At 36.0% G+C, this 15266-nt stretch overlaps 2 protein-coding genes across 2 annotated transcripts; one reads left to right on the top strand and one right to left on the bottom strand.

Moving 5' to 3' along the window:
* On the bottom strand, window positions 1-852 carry LOC112092147. The gene has a single exon (XM_024167498.1). The coding sequence runs from the start codon at window positions 850-852 to the stop codon at window positions 1-3; it is 852 nt and encodes a 283-aa protein (XP_024023266.1).
* Window positions 853-5326: 4474 nt separating this feature from the next.
* LOC21398544 (zinc finger protein BRUTUS) lies at window positions 5327-13630 on the top strand. Its single transcript, XM_024167482.1, has 14 exons — window positions 5327-5823; window positions 6654-6863; window positions 7333-7527; window positions 7613-7974; window positions 8464-8689; window positions 9052-9220; window positions 9393-10598; window positions 10761-10932; window positions 11004-11225; window positions 11326-11463; window positions 11942-12176; window positions 12306-12365; window positions 12902-12973; window positions 13052-13630. The coding sequence occupies exons 1-14, from the start codon at window positions 5527-5529 to the stop codon at window positions 13190-13192; spliced, it is 3705 nt and encodes a 1234-aa protein (XP_024023250.1). The 5' UTR covers window positions 5327-5526; the 3' UTR covers window positions 13193-13630.
* Window positions 13631-15266: the final 1636 nt, after the last annotated feature.

Here is a 15266-nt window from a genome sequence, read left to right as displayed (position 1 = left end):
TCACCTTCTCGCATACGAATTTGATGGTATCCGCTCAATCTTCGAAAAGATCTTAGCCCCATGCAATTGGTCAAATAAATCATCTAACATAGGAATTGGGAAGCGGTATTTGATGGTGATTTTGTTGATGGCACGACTATCAACAGACATCTGCCAAGTGCCATTCTTCTTAGGGACAAGCAAAGCTAGTACGACACAGGGACTAAGGCTCTCTCTTATCAATCCCTTCTCCAAAAGTTCTTCAACTTGCTTTTGAAGTTCAACTTGTTGTGTAGGATTCATCCTAGAGGCTGCCCTGTTTGGTAATGGTGCTCCCGGAATCAAGTCAATTTGATGTTGAATTCCATGCAGAGGTGGAAGTTGCATCGGAACGTCTTCAGCAATCACATCATCAAACTTTGTAATCAGTTCCTTGACACGTGGTTCCAAGAATTGTTCTTCCTGCTTTTGCTCTTCCTTTGCCATGGCTATGTACACAGGTTCCCCTTTGTTGATTTGATCAATAACCTCAAACCTGGTCATTAGAGTATCACGCATGGGCTGATTCTTCTTTGCAAGCTCGTTTTGGTGCATTGGTCTCAAGATAATCTTATGCCCATCCTTTGTAAAGGAGTAGGTATTAAGATGCCCATCATGTAGGATATGTCTGTCATACTTCCACGGTCTCCCAAGTAATAGATGGCAAGCATCCATCTTCATCACATCACACCAAATCTGATCCTTGTAATTCTTGCCAATAGAAAAGGAGACTAAACAACGTTTGGTTACCTTCATGCATCCACCATCTTGTAACCACCGGATGTTGTAAGGTTTGGGATGTTTCTCAATCTTTAATCCCAACTTAGTCACCATCTCTTCTGAAACAGCATTAGTGCAACTTCCACTATCCACGATCACCGAACATACCTTACCATGTGAGGTTCATCTAGTGTGGAACAGTGCATCTTGCTGTCATAGTTCTTTATCTACATGTTCCGTATCTAAACTCCTTTGAATAACAAGCATCTCTCCATCATCTGGATCAACATAGGTGTCATTATCTTTTTCATAATTGTCATCATCTACTTGCTGGTTGGCTTCGTTGTAAAGTTCTTCATCTTCATCAATCACCATAATAGCCTTTTGATTGGGACAATTAGCTTGTATGTGTCCAAAACCTTGACACTTAAAGCACCTTCTTCTCATAGCATCTCCTTGAGGTTTCTTCTCTTCAACCTTGGAATAAGGTGAATTAGAAGAATTACCTTTGTGGAATGCCTTTGAATTTCCACCACCGGAATTACTACTCCCCTGGTTGGGGTAATTCGGCCTCTTGTAGGAAGAAGAGGTCGATTTCTTCACTTCTCTTTGCTGTTGTTTCTCCACGTTTATTGCAAGCTTACAGACATCATTGAAAGTCCAATAAGGTTGCAAACGAATGACATCAGCAATACTCACTTTGAGTCCTCCAATGTAGCGAGCTATGGTTTGAAACTTTGGCTCCTTAATATCACACTTGAGCATGAGAAACTCAAACTCACGTGTGTAATCCGCCACAGTTAGGTCTCCTTGCCGAAAACTATAAAACTTCAGGTACGCCTCTTGTTAGTAAGTGTCTTGTACGAACCTTCTTTTCATCTCACTCTTCATCTTGTACCAAGATATGATTCGTACTTTGCCTAATCGTTCCCGTTCACGCTTAAGATTCTCCCACCATAAAGAAGCATAGCCTTTAAGTTTCACCGCCACCAACTTAACCTTTTTCTCCTCTGAATAAATACATGTTCAACTGTCAAAATCCACTCCACAAAGTCATCACCTTGTGTTTTGCCATCAAACTTCGGAATTTCCACCTTAGAATCATCTCTTGTTTTACGATTCCATCTTTGATTGTCAAACCTTCTTCTTGGCTGACCTTCTTCATCACTAGACTCGTCATACGCCTCTCCATGATTGGATTGTACTTTAGATTCGCCTCCACTTTCTAGTTCAGCCACTTCACGCCGTCGTTGGGGACGTTGGACACCATGTTCTCATCTAAGGGGTTGTGGACGTGCTTCTCCTTGAACCTGAGGGGCTGGTTGAGGTCGTGCTATTTATTCAAGCCTTAAGTGCATCATTCTCATGAATTCTGCAATGCTGTCACACATCTCCCTTTGACTTTGTTCTAGGACTGTCATCCTAGCTTCAACCGAGGCTTTGAGATTGTTAAGATGTTGCAGCATCTTGGACGGTCTTTCTTGTAACCATGTATCTGATACCAAATTGATGTGATTTTCGACTAGGATGAAAGAAATTCATGTAAAATATGATCGAATAAACTCTCACGCGAAAAAACTTAATTGATCGAATAAAATAGATTGTCCCAAAGTCACCACTTGCATTCAATCAACGTGATAAAGAAACACCACACGAAAATTAAAGAACAAGCTAAAGACTCACACCACCTTGTCTGGAACAGAAAACAAGGATAAAGAAGAAAATAGCATAACATGCCACTTTTATTAATCACTAAAAAAAACTGCCCACAATTCAACGTGTAAAGTCCCTTTTATAAGCCTGGGGTTGTACTTAAAAAGAGTAAGGTTGACAATTAACTAAACTTGCCTAAAAAACAAAACAAGAAAGAAAACATAAATGTGTGTTGAATTACATAAAAGGAATGTAAATAAAATCTTAGAAATCAAATTAATCCTAGTTTCCAAAGAACTGTAAAACATAATAAGGGAACTTCTTCTCTTGACTCCCACGCCTAAAGGTTGCTTCTTTGGGCCTTCAAAATTCAGACTTCTTGTAAACAAGTCCACACGCATGCACCTGGACCTATTGCATGTCCATCAACACCAATTAATCTAGCTTGGTCGAATTCAACAAAGCCCACCAAAGCTTCTAAGGCTTCTGGGTTAACTTCAGCTTGGGCTTCTTGGCTTCATTTTGCACCATTCTCCTCTGGTTGAAAAGGAGTCGTCCTCGAGTCTAAAGGCTCCACAAATGGCGTAAGATCAGCAACATTGAAAATTGGGGACACTCCATAGTCATCTGGAAACTCCAACCTGTAAGCATTGTCACCCAATTTCTGAACCACTCGAAAAGGACCATCAGCTCTTGATTGCAACTTAGGATACTTTCGGTTAGGAAACCGTTCCTTCCTTAAGTATATCCATACCAGAATGCTTCCCAACAAGTGTTGCATTATGATTGAGGACCATTTGGCATTGTTTTTAGAGGTTGTTTTAAACTTTTTTTAAGAAGCTACTGCATATCAGGGTGTTTGATCAAACCTGCTTTTGTTCAGCAGCTTCTAAAACTTGCTTCCCTACAACAGAATTTAAAAAGCAGGTCAGGAGTTGCTTTTCCACAGCAACTTATGTTGTCATTGTCTAAATTTACTAAAATGACCCTAATAATAAAACTTAATTCTCAATCAACTTATTTTATTTCTTCCAAATCAAATTGAAGGATATATTTTATTTTAAATGTCTATTTGAAAATTAAAAATCTTTAATAAATATCTTATGCTAAATTTTAATAATATATTTTTATTATAATGTTGCAAGTTTGAAAAATAATTTACCTTTAGTTCTTTACGTTATTTGATTTCTTTATAGATATATAATTTTTTTAATTGAATAAAACTAATTTATTTTTAGAGATATTTTAATTAGTAAAATGAAAATGATATGTTTTTAGTATTTTGGTGTATAAATATTATGAATATCAACTATAAAAATAGAATTAAAACTAATTATAAGTATGTGTATTAAATTATGTCTATTTCAGTCATTCTATATCTTTACAACAATTTTGTACATAGTTTACTAAACACTTAAATTTCTGCTTCTAATATTCACAGCAACTTTGAAAAAAAATTTACCAAACAGTTACATGTTTTCGGTCACAGCAACCTCTGACTAACAACACAGTAACAACAAAAATTTTTAACAGCACAGCAATGCCAAATTGACCTTTAGTAAATTGAGCATACTTTTTTTCTTTTGAAATACATTAAGCATATTTCTCTATTTAGAACAATAACACCTATGGCCTAATGTTGAATGGTGTGACGTGAGGAAACAAAAAGTTTTCTAATTCTTAATCTTATGTTGAATGTTTTAAAAGGGCTCGTTTACTTTACAACCTTATGTTCAACTAAACTTTATTACTATGCGCCCCTAAAATTTTCTTACATCCTAAACTTTTTGCACAATATTGCCAAAAAAAAATTATTCACACTCTTAATTTTTACTTCTGATTATACTTTATCACACAATTAATGTAGATTAAAGTTTTACTTTATCTCAAGTCCCATGAAAAGCTTTTTTTTTTTTTTTTTTTCCCTAAGGTGAATCTATCCACAATTAGTGGAAGTGTACGTGGACCATGAGAGAAAACGAGAGTGCAAGACCATCCAAAGAAGTTATTATTATCATATCATGCAAGGCTTATGCTTACTCTCACGTTGCTCTTTGTTTTTAAAAAAGAAAAAAGAAAAATAAAAGAGCTTGTCACTCCCTGTGAATCATATACAAAATAACAAAAAAATCTCTAATAAAATAATTCCATAATAAATTGCTGAACATTTTCGATTAAGAAAATTGACACGTCCGAGAAAAAAAAAGTTAAATACTCCCCGATACATCAGGTCTTTCAAGTATTATGTGAATTTGTACTTTAAAAAATATGTAAAGTCTTAAGCCTCACAATCGTATAATTCAGTAAATATATTTTTTATATTTTTGTGTAACATAATAATATATGTGTAATATTGAGTTTGTTTAAATATAATATTTAATAATATATGTGTTGTATTACCTTTTTTAAATGTTACAAGTGAAATTAAGTATTATACAAACGAAAGAATTATATTATATGATTTAGAAAAAAAAAAGTTAGAAACTCGTTTAATTTATTAATTTAAAATTTTAATTTAAGTTAATATGTGATTTTACGTGAGAATTTTTTATTATAATAAAAAAATTAAATATAATTATTTTTAAATTTTTTTTATTATAATAAAATTTAAATTATAAATTTAAACTAATAAAATAAACAACACTAATATTTACCGAGAATCGGACTTAACATTTCTTTATAAGATACATAAGAATCACGTAGAATCCGAAAAAAATGAATAAAAAAACAAATAATAAGATTATTCTTACAAAAGAGATTCTTTTCAAGAAAAAAAGAAAGAAAAAACCCGAAAAGCATTAGTTGGGAAGTTTGGTATAGACGTCCAGCCTGGCAGTGACTGACACGTGGACAATAACAAGATGTCCCCCTGTTTTATCTGTTAGCATTAGAAAACTTTCTCGTGCTTGTTGCCTTTTTTCTCATCTTCTTCTTCTTCGCAAACCAGACTCTAATAAAAAGGCAAAGCCAAAGCAAGGATTTTGCCTCTCCACTTAAAACCGAGAAAAGACGGAAAGCAAAAACAAGAAGTGACAGAAAATCTTGCAGATCAGAAATGGTTAGGGTTTTGGAAATCTGAATCCTCAATCACATTCTTTCCAAAACCAACCATTATCATTCTCTCACTCCTTTATAATGGCGACGCCATTTCCGAGCGGTGTTGGTGGTGGAGGCGTGGCTGTAATGGCGGGTCCGGTGAGCTCTCTCGATCCTTCGCCGTCGAACAACTGCTTGCGTGACTCTTCGCTTGAGTCCCCAATCTTAATCTTCTTGCTCTTCCACAAGGCCGTACGCGCCGAGCTCGACGGCCTCCAACGCGCCGCAGCGGCACTCGCCACCGGCCGAGAAAGCGGCGCCGATGTTAAGCCCTTGTTCGAGCGCTTCCGCTTCCTTCGCGCAATCTATAAGCATCATTGCAATGCAGAGGATGAGGTGGTTTTGTTTTGTCTATGAATTTCTTGAATTCGTGAATTTTGAAGTTGATTTTTTTGTTGTTGTATTTCTTCGCAATTTTGTTTATTTATTGCTTCTTCGATGTACGATGTTGCTTTGGATAAATGGATTGTCTTGATTTAGGTGTGGATGCTGGCTTGGATTTCATTTTGGGTTCTTTGAATTTGGAATTAATGAGTTTAAGGCCGTAAAACTGTATACTTTTATTTAATCCAACATTTTGGTTCGATAATGGAAGAAGGCTTAACTTAATTTCAGCTGTTTGAATATGGAAACAATGCAAGGGTGCGAAAATATAAACTTTATAGTTAGTTATATGGTTGGCTATTGCATAGATTTGGAACTGTTTTCCCCTTTTTTTTTCTTTTTTTTTTTAAATTCCTGTCTTTGTTGTTGTTTTTTAATTCTTTTAGCTTTATTTTTTCGGTCATTGTTTCAAATAATCACCAACTTGTATTTATGAGTACCTTTCTAGTGTTTAAGTGCATGGATCATAAGGCAGTTTGAAGTATTACTTTGAACAATAAAATTTCTATTCGTTTGGAATGACCTTGTACTAATAATGTGCACAAGGACATTTCTTACCGTTGGAAAATGATGGTCACAAGGCCGTTTTGACATAAATCTCTCTGAATTTGTCTCAAGAGTGTGTAAAGTCGCAATGTCATGTCATTCATGGTGGCATAATTTGCAAACTAACTGTTCATTAGTCGTTTGCTTTCATTTTTTTTTTTTTTTTTTTGGGGGGGGGGTATGTAGATTACATGTGGGACACTAAGTTTTGACATTTTGTGCTTTCAAAACTGTAGGTCATCTTTCCTGCACTGGATATACGTGTGAAAAATGTAGCTCGAACTTATTCCCTCGAGCATAAGGGGGAAAGTGTACTTTTTGATCTGCTGTTCGAGCTGTTAAACTCAGATATGGTAAACAAAGACAGCTTTTGGAGGGAATTAGCCTCTTGTACTGAAGCACTTCAAACATCGATTAGCCAACATTTGTCTAAGGAAGAGGAACAGGTAGTTGTTTCATTCATTGTACCTTGTTAGTTTTGTTTTATTAGCATTTGACAGTAACCATAATTCCTGAACCACAATGATACCTTCTGCATTCTTCGGTTAGATTAAAACCCCTACTGCTTTTCGACTGTAGTCAGGCATCAAGAACATATCAGGACCCAGGAGTAGTTTAGTGCCGAAATGCTTATTCTAGAAGATAGTATCATACTGAACATGATTTACTAGTAGCCGGTTTTATCACACTGCACTTTTTTCTAACTAATGTAAGCAATATAATACACAAAAGGAAAGGCACTTACATTTTATATGTAAATTGGTATGCCATGTCATTCAAATTTCTCTAAACATCACAGTAACATTGCTGAGGTGGTTGGCAGCAGGGAGTCGTCTCTTACCATATGCATGTACCCTTCCAAATACCCCTACAGTATTGAGTATGCTGGGTTAAGCTTGCAATTGAATTTGGCAGGTCCTCCCATTGCTCATTGAAAAATTTTCATTTGAAGAACAGACCTCCTTGGTCTGGCAGTTCCTGTGCAGTATTCCTGTTAATATGATGGCAGAATTTCTTCCATGGCTTTCTTCTTCTATATCGTCTGATGAACATCAAGATATGTGCAAGTGGTTGGGCAAGGTAGTACCAGAAGAGAAGCTTTTGCAACAGGTAATGATTCTTCCAACAGCCTTAATGATATAGTTGTTTCAACTTTCAAGGAAAGCAGGCTGATATTTACATATATAACATGAAGGTCGTGTTCTCGTGGATGGGAGGTATAAAAATGCCTGATACAAGTGAAACTTGTAAAGATAGTTCTAACGACCAATGCAAGGATTCTGCGCCTGCTGCTTTAGTCAGTCAGATAGAGAAAGGACACTATGCATGTCAACCTTCAGAGATTGATAAAAGGAAACATCAGGATTTGAATTGTGATCCAACCACTTCTATGCTTGTAAGTCCTATCGATGAAATATTACTTTGGCATAAGGCTATAAGAAGAGAGCTGAACGATATAGCTGATGCTGCAAGGAAAATTCAACTCTCTGGGGATTCTGATTTGTCTGCATTCAATAAGAGGCTGCATTTCATTGCAGAAGTCTGCATTTTTCACAGGTAGAGTTTCGGATGTGTTTTCTATTGGTTTCCCCTCTCCACCTCAAGACCCAGGACTTTCTTATAATGCAATACTTCTTTCCTTCAGCGTATCAATAAATCAATCTTCTGGGTCACGTCTAATGCACGAAAACGTATATTCCACAATAGATTCTCTGGGTCATAAGATTTTTGTCTGACTTTGAACTTGGAATTCCATAAAATCTAAGTTTTCGTTGCCCATTTTTCTTCAAGGTTTGTTGAACAATCCTTGAAGTCCCTGTGGTTTTCTATCTAATGTTCTTGAGTAGCTTTGTTTTATTTTTTGCTCATGCCTCAATGGGTTTTGCAAATAGATAATCTCATTGACAACTCCCACTCTGACCAAGAAGAAAAAGTACATAAAAGAAGTGTGTGATTACTCTTTTTTTTTTTTTGGGGAATCTTTTACTTTTTTGCCCAAAATCTAAACCTTGTGAAATGAGTTGCTTTTGGTTTTTCTGACTGTAGCATTGCTGAGGACGAAGTTATATTTCCTGCTGTAGATGCTGAAATCTCTTTTGTCCATGAGCATGCAGAAGAAGAGATTCAATTTGACAAGCTTAGGTTCCTAATAGAAAGCATCCAAAGTGCAGGAGCCAAGTCATCTTCTTCAGAATTTTGCATGAAATTGTGTTCTCATGCTGATCGGATAATGGACAGCATCTTGAGGCACTTCCAGAATGAGGAAGCACAGGTGAGTGGTTTCTTCTGACTTCCAGAATGAGGAGGAATTAGAGAGAAGGAGAGAGAAATCGAAGAGAAATTAGCGATTTAGAAAGGAATTTTGATACAGGGTTGAGGAAGAAAAAGTTCAAGAGGGAGAAATTCTTTATTCAATAATCATAGTCTGCATTGCCCATAATATTGTAACACAAGACCAAAACAGGACACTAAATATACGAATTAAATGCAAAAAATAAGGAAAAACCAACCAGAATCAATCCTAATCAACGTGATCCACATCACTCTGGTTTCCAAGTGAGAAAGTAGAAAAATTCTAGTTAGTTATAACATAATGTTCCATAGGCTATCTAATCAGTGCATTGCATGTTATAGGTTCTTCCACTTGCTCGAGAGCATTTTACTGCTGAAAGACAGCGGGAACTTTTATACCAAAGTTTGTGTTTGATGCCCTTGAAATTGATAGAGTGTGTGTTGCCATGGTTCATGGGGTCACTTAGTGAAGAAGAAGCAAGTTCTTTCCTTCAAAATATGCGTATGGCAGGTTATGTATCAGTTCACATTCCTTAAATTATTACATATAATATTTCTGGGTTTAAAAAAAATTTATTACTACTTTTTTTTCAACATTTTGACAACAATTGTTGTTTTCTACATGCTTTTTCTGTTGCCATTTCGTTTAGTCTACTTGCTGACTCGCAGAGTCATCTGTGCAGCCCCACCTGCAGATTCCGCATTGCTTTTTCTTTTCTCTGGTTGGGCATGCAAAGGTTGTCCTACGGATGTTTGTTTATCTTCAAGTGTTACTGGGTGTTGTTTGACAAGTTCGCTAAAGGGAACTGAAGGCAGTGTTGGTGAAGCAGTCTCTAGATGCAATTCTATGTTTTCTGCGGAGGAAGCTTCTAGTATTCACGAAGATAGCGAAGATGGCAATAGAAGGCCAGTCAAGCGTAGAAACTTGGCATCAATGAAAGATAGTGTTTCACGTCGCCCTATAGAAACTGCAAAAGGCCTTGAATTATCTTGTGGCAACCAGTCTTGCCATGTCCCTGGGTTAGGTGTAAATGGGAATAATTTTGGAGTGAGTTCCCTAGCTGCGTCAAAATCTCTGCGGTCATCATCTTTTGGTCCTCCTGCTCCTTCCCTAAACTCAAGTCTTTTTAGCTGGGGAACAGATGTAAGCGCTACTGAGAATGGATGTGATATACGACCTATTGATAACATATTTAAATTTCATAAAGCCATCTGCAAGGATTTGGAGTATTTGGATGTTGAATCTGGAAAGCTTAATGACTGTGACGGGGCTTTCCTTCGGCAGTTCACTGGCAGATTCCAGTTGCTATGGGGTCTTTATAAAGCTCATAGCAATGCAGAGGATGAAATAGTTTTTCCAGCATTAGAATCTAAAGAGACTCTTCATAATGTTAGCCATTCTTACACTCTCGACCACAAGCAGGAAGAAAAACTTTTTGAAGATATTTCTTCTGTGCTTACTGAGCTCACGCAACTGAATGAATTCATGAACACTGGGTGTGTGTCCATTGATCATAATGATGCTTTAAGAAAGTATAAAGAGCTCGCTCCAAAGCTTCAGGGCATGTGCAAATCCATTAGGGTGACACTAGACCAACACGTTTTCAGGGAAGAACTTGAATTATGGCCCTTATTTGATAAACATTTTTCTGTGGAAGAACAAGATAAAATAGTTGGTCAGATAATTGGTAAAACAGGTGCTGAAGTTCTCCAATCAATGTTGCCATGGGTAACTTCTGCTCTAACGCAGGAGGAACAAAATAAAATGATGGACACATGGAAGCAGGCTACAAAAAACACCATGTTCAGTGAGTGGCTTGATGAATGGTGGGATGGAACTCCTGCTGCATCTTCAAGTGCTACAACTTCAGAAAATTGTTCTTCATCAGGTTTGAATGAGGCTTTTGTCTCCAATATTATCTCTTTTTTTTGTTCTTATTCTTTTTCTTTTCTAGCAGAGGCATGAGTGCTGTTTCCTCAAGATTCAAATACAGATAGATTTCACATTGTATTTAAGTTCTTTCCTTATGCACTCCTATCTTAAATTTCAGGGGCCAGTGTAAATGAAAGCTTGGAGCTAAAGGACATAACCTTTAAACCTGGATGGAAAGATATTTTTCGTATGAATGAAAATGAGCTTCAATCAGAATTTAGAAAAGTCTCTCGGGATTCAACTCTTGATCCTAGAAGAAAAGCTTATCTTATTCAAAATTTGATGACCAGGTATGTTTGTCTATTAATTAATTGATTACTTTTTCAGTTCACATATTCTGATCAATTAATGGGTTGTGCAGTCGCTGGATAGCTTCACAGCAGAAGTCGCCACTAGTAACAGCAGCTGATAATTCGAATGATGTAGATTTGCTGGGATGTTCTCCTTCATTTCGTGATTCAGAGAAGCAGGTTTTTGGGTGTGAGCATTACAAGAGAAATTGCAAGCTCCGGGCTACTTGCTGTGGCAAGTTATTCCCGTGCAGGTTCTGTCACAATAAAGTCAGCGATCATTTAATGGATCGGTAACTTCTTGTTATACAATTTTATACAAGCTTTTGAATTGGTGCTATATGCTTTATTCTGGACGCGTGGTTTTTATTTTAGTAATTTGCAATTTTACAGGAAGGCTACAGTTGAAATGATGTGTATGAACTGCTTGCAAATACAGCCTGTTGGATCTGTCTGTAGAACACCTTCTTGCAGGGAGTTTTCAATGGCCAAGTACTATTGCAGTATTTGCAAACTTTTTGACGATGAAAGGTATAAACCTTGATTAAATTTTTTCTTTCGATTTGAATTTCTTTTGTTGGAGAAATATCTGTCATTGATTGTATATTTTAAAACGATGGAAAAAAGAAAGCTATTTAATGAATCTAGAGTTTCCAATTAATTATGATTCATGCTAACTATAGATAGAAGATGTAGTTGGCCTAAATCTTGTGATAAATGCCTTATATCAATATAAAAAACAACACGATTATCAATTATATATTTCTTGTCCTCTGGTGGAAATTGTCTTGCATTCATAGTGCGGTAACATACTACTATAAAAGCGTCTCATTATCTGCATTTTGTCATTCTCTACACGTGAGAGTAACCTGAATGATTTGATATGTTTAGTATTTAGGCTCAGTTCCTTGTAAATTTGTTGTGTTGCAACTCTTATTTTTACTTCTTGGTGGATGTATTCTCAAATTTCTCATAAACAATTTCTTGTCTTCTTTCTGAGTTATATCAGGGCAGTTTACCATTGTCCATTCTGCAACTTATGCCGTGTCGGAAAGGGACTTGGTACTGACGTATTTCATTGCATGACCTGTAATTGTTGTCTGGGCTTAAAAAGCCCCGATCACAAGTGTCGGGAGAAAGGTCTAGAAATAGACTGTCCCATCTGCTGTGATTTTTTGTTCACATCAAGCGCAACTGTAAAAGCTCTTCCCTGTGGGCATTACATGCATTCAGATTGCTTCAGGGTTGGTTCTTTGACCTTTCTCGTCTTTTTTGCTTTGGTTCCAGTTCTCATTGTTGTTTCACCCTTTTCCATTTGTGGATAACTGAGAAAGGCTATATATTAAATCACGTTAATTCATTCGTCATATCAGGCATACACTTGCAGTCACTACATCTGTCCAATCTGCAGCAAATCTATGGGAGATATGTCGGTATGAATGTCTTCTGCTCGAACATTCCCTTAATACCAAAGAAGTCTTGTTAAAAGTTGATGAGACAATCTCGCACCAAGCTTTGTTTTCTGTAATAATTTCTAATTCATATATACGTATAAAATAGAAATGAATAATAATAGTTGCAAGAACAACATTAATAACAGAAATCACCCTTATGGTTATACGTAATGCTAGAAACTGCCACTAAAATGTGTCTCTTAATACCTATCAACGACGCAGCAGAATCTACAATAGATAAAATTAGAATATTCTGAAAGATGACTTAATGTTTGTATTTTTATATGGAAATAACTCGTATAAAATTACAAGTCTAAAGTCATTTTATAGACTAAGCAATGCTTGGCTCACCAGGACTCCTAATTCATGTTAATTACTAAATAAATAAATATCTAATCCTTATTATAATAGAGAACAAGTAGTCCTGATCTAAAAAAACTCAAAAAGTCAGTACTAGAAGTGCTAATGAAACCCAAACTGCCTAATTTTACTAAGTCTGCCCTACATCAATCAAGGTTTACTTTGGCATGCTTGATGCGCTACTGGCCTCGGAGGAACTCCCACAGGAATACAGAGATCGCTGTCAGGTACACTTTCTGGATATTCCATACTAAATGCGGTCCCCATTTCATCAGCCGAAATTGACTGATTTTTGGACGTTGCAGGACATACTATGCAACGACTGTGATAAGAAAGGGAGGGCACCATTTCATTGGCTCCACCATAAATGTAGCTCTTGTGGTTCATACAACACCAAGTTAATTAAGGTTGATCCTGATTCCCGCTGCTCAACCTCAAACCTGTGAGCTCGTATGGGTTGTCGAGGTTTTTATTTGATTTAGACACGACATATCAGCGGTAATTCTACCCACTTATAAATATTGAAAATGAAAAAAAAAAAAAAAAAGGTTCATCAACCAACAATAAGAGGCTGGTGAGCCTTGATGCTTTTTATGGATTTTAAAAGTATGTCAATGTAGAAAATGGAAGCATTCTTGCTTTGAGGTTAGCACAAGCCTGAATTCTAATTTTTCCCCCTTTTAAAGCTTCGAAAAAGCTTCTAAACTCAGGCTGAACTTGTAAATTGATGGCATCACATGGATAGAGTTTTTGTTGTGGACAAACTCTCCGAGGCGAAGGCTTAAGTTTGCTTGTGCAACATCGAGAATTGAAACTGCGTTCATGTGAGATATGATTTAGATTGTTAAGCTAATGTAAAATTTCTCGGCCTGATTTAGTTTCTTCGCATCTTATTCTCTTGCAAACTATCAAATGATATACAAGCTTTCAGAGGGAAAAAAAATGCTTTCTTAATAACGGTTTATTCTCATTTTCTAGCCTGTGGAGTGCTACAATTTAATGTTCTTAAAAATAAAAATAATAAAAAAATAATAAAAAACACTTGCTTTCAAATGGAGGGACAGTCCACATGGAATCTGAGGACCATGATAGCACGAGGATGCTCCCAACGCCCTCATGCTTTGTAGCTTTTTCTAGCTTGCAGAGTCGATGTACCTCTTTATTGTAACAGAGCAAGTCTCGGAGGCAATATTATATATTTGCGAATGATAATTAGGTCACCAGACATGTGACAACATGTCAGTAGTTTTACATGGTAAAATGTGAAACTAATAGTCCCATATAATTGTATGGTCGGGGTGACATGTTATCACATTTGTGGTGCTCATCCCAATTGATGCTAGATAATATATTTGTCCTGTGTGACAAAGCCATTTGGGAAATATTAGCGGTGAGTTTGAACCATTACTGAGTTTTGATACTATCAAAGACAAATTTTGTTGAACTTGAGAGTGTTATTGGAGATGTTTCGAAGAAACGACTGGGCTACTGGGAATTCGACTTCGGTTTAATTTCTTGCTAGGGCTTTTGCGTGCATTTGTTCTTTATGAGAACCAATTCCAAAAGGTGAAGCAGTAAATCACTGATTGGCTTCAAATGAAGTTTGGACTTTGGAGCTTAAAGCGGACTCGTTTAGTTCGTTGATTCGAATTGAGATGTGATTTTATGTGAGAACTTTTTATTATAATAAAAAAATTAGATGTGACTGTTTTTAAAAATTTTTAATTATAATAAAACTTAAATTAGTAAAATAAATCGAATCTTAAAATGTGTGTAGATCTCGTTCAAAATGAGACAACAGCCCACATTCTCCAGCTCTAAGCAACAAATCTATGACAGAAACAAGAAAATAAGAGAAAGACAAAAAAATTCCGCTCGAGTACCGAAAAAAAAGTACAAAGACAATTATTAAGCAAAGGGAAATCTGTGGTACTCTGTGGTAGGGTACCATAACAAACCTATAAAACTTTACATTGTATTTTCTGAGGGCTACATGCTATGATATAGTGTCAATGGACATGCAAAATTTGCATTTAAAAAGGACAAGGGGACAAGTACTTTTTAAGTGCATGAGTTTACATTTTATTATTTTTGATTAATGTCATTTTTAATCAAATAATTATATTATTAAAAAGGTATTAATCAATAGTAAAAAATAAAAATTTAGACTTATACACTATGGTCTCGTTCATTTCACCGATTCGAGTTTTTAATTTTAGGTTTTTACAGTAAAAAGCTCTCAGAAAATGTCACATCTCAACTCGAATTGAAAACTCGAATCTGCGAAGTGAACGAGACCTATAAGTTAAAAATTTTCTCATTTAGAAAATAAAAAAGAGAAAAATATAAAAATGCACCTCTATGCTACAAATAAATGTAATTCATTAAAATTAGAAGTGGTAGGCCCCGTTCATTTCGCTGATTCGAGTTTAGAATTCGAGTTTTGCTACAGTAAAAAGCTCTCACAAACAATCACATTTAACTTTTTTGCTACAGTAAAAAGCTCTCACATAAAATCAC

The sequence above is a fragment of the Morus notabilis genome, unplaced genomic scaffold (assembly GCF_000414095.1).
Source record: "Morus notabilis unplaced genomic scaffold, ASM41409v2 Scaffold20, whole genome shotgun sequence".
NCBI classification, from domain to species: Eukaryota; Viridiplantae; Streptophyta; class Magnoliopsida; order Rosales; family Moraceae; genus Morus; species Morus notabilis.
This window is presented reverse-complemented; position numbering and strand designations above follow the sequence as displayed.

What these genes read in the sequence shown, in the direction of transcription:
- LOC112092147 (XM_024167498.1), bottom strand. Translation starts at nt 852, where the DNA reads ATGGTGACTAAGTTGGGATTAAAGATTGAGAAACATCCCAAACCTTAC.
- LOC21398544 (XM_024167482.1), top strand. Translation starts at nt 5,527, where the DNA reads ATGGCGACGCCATTTCCGAGCGGTGTTGGTGGTGGAGGCGTGGCTGTA. An exon ending in TGTCTAAGGAAGAGGAACAG is followed by an intron (nt 6,864 to 7,332) that starts GTAGTTGTTTCA and finishes TGAATTTGGCAG; the next exon opens with GTCCTCCCATTGCTCATTGA. An exon ending in AGAAAATTGTTCTTCATCAG is followed by an intron (nt 10,599 to 10,760) that starts GTTTGAATGAGG and finishes CTTAAATTTCAG; the next exon opens with GGGCCAGTGTAAATGAAAGC.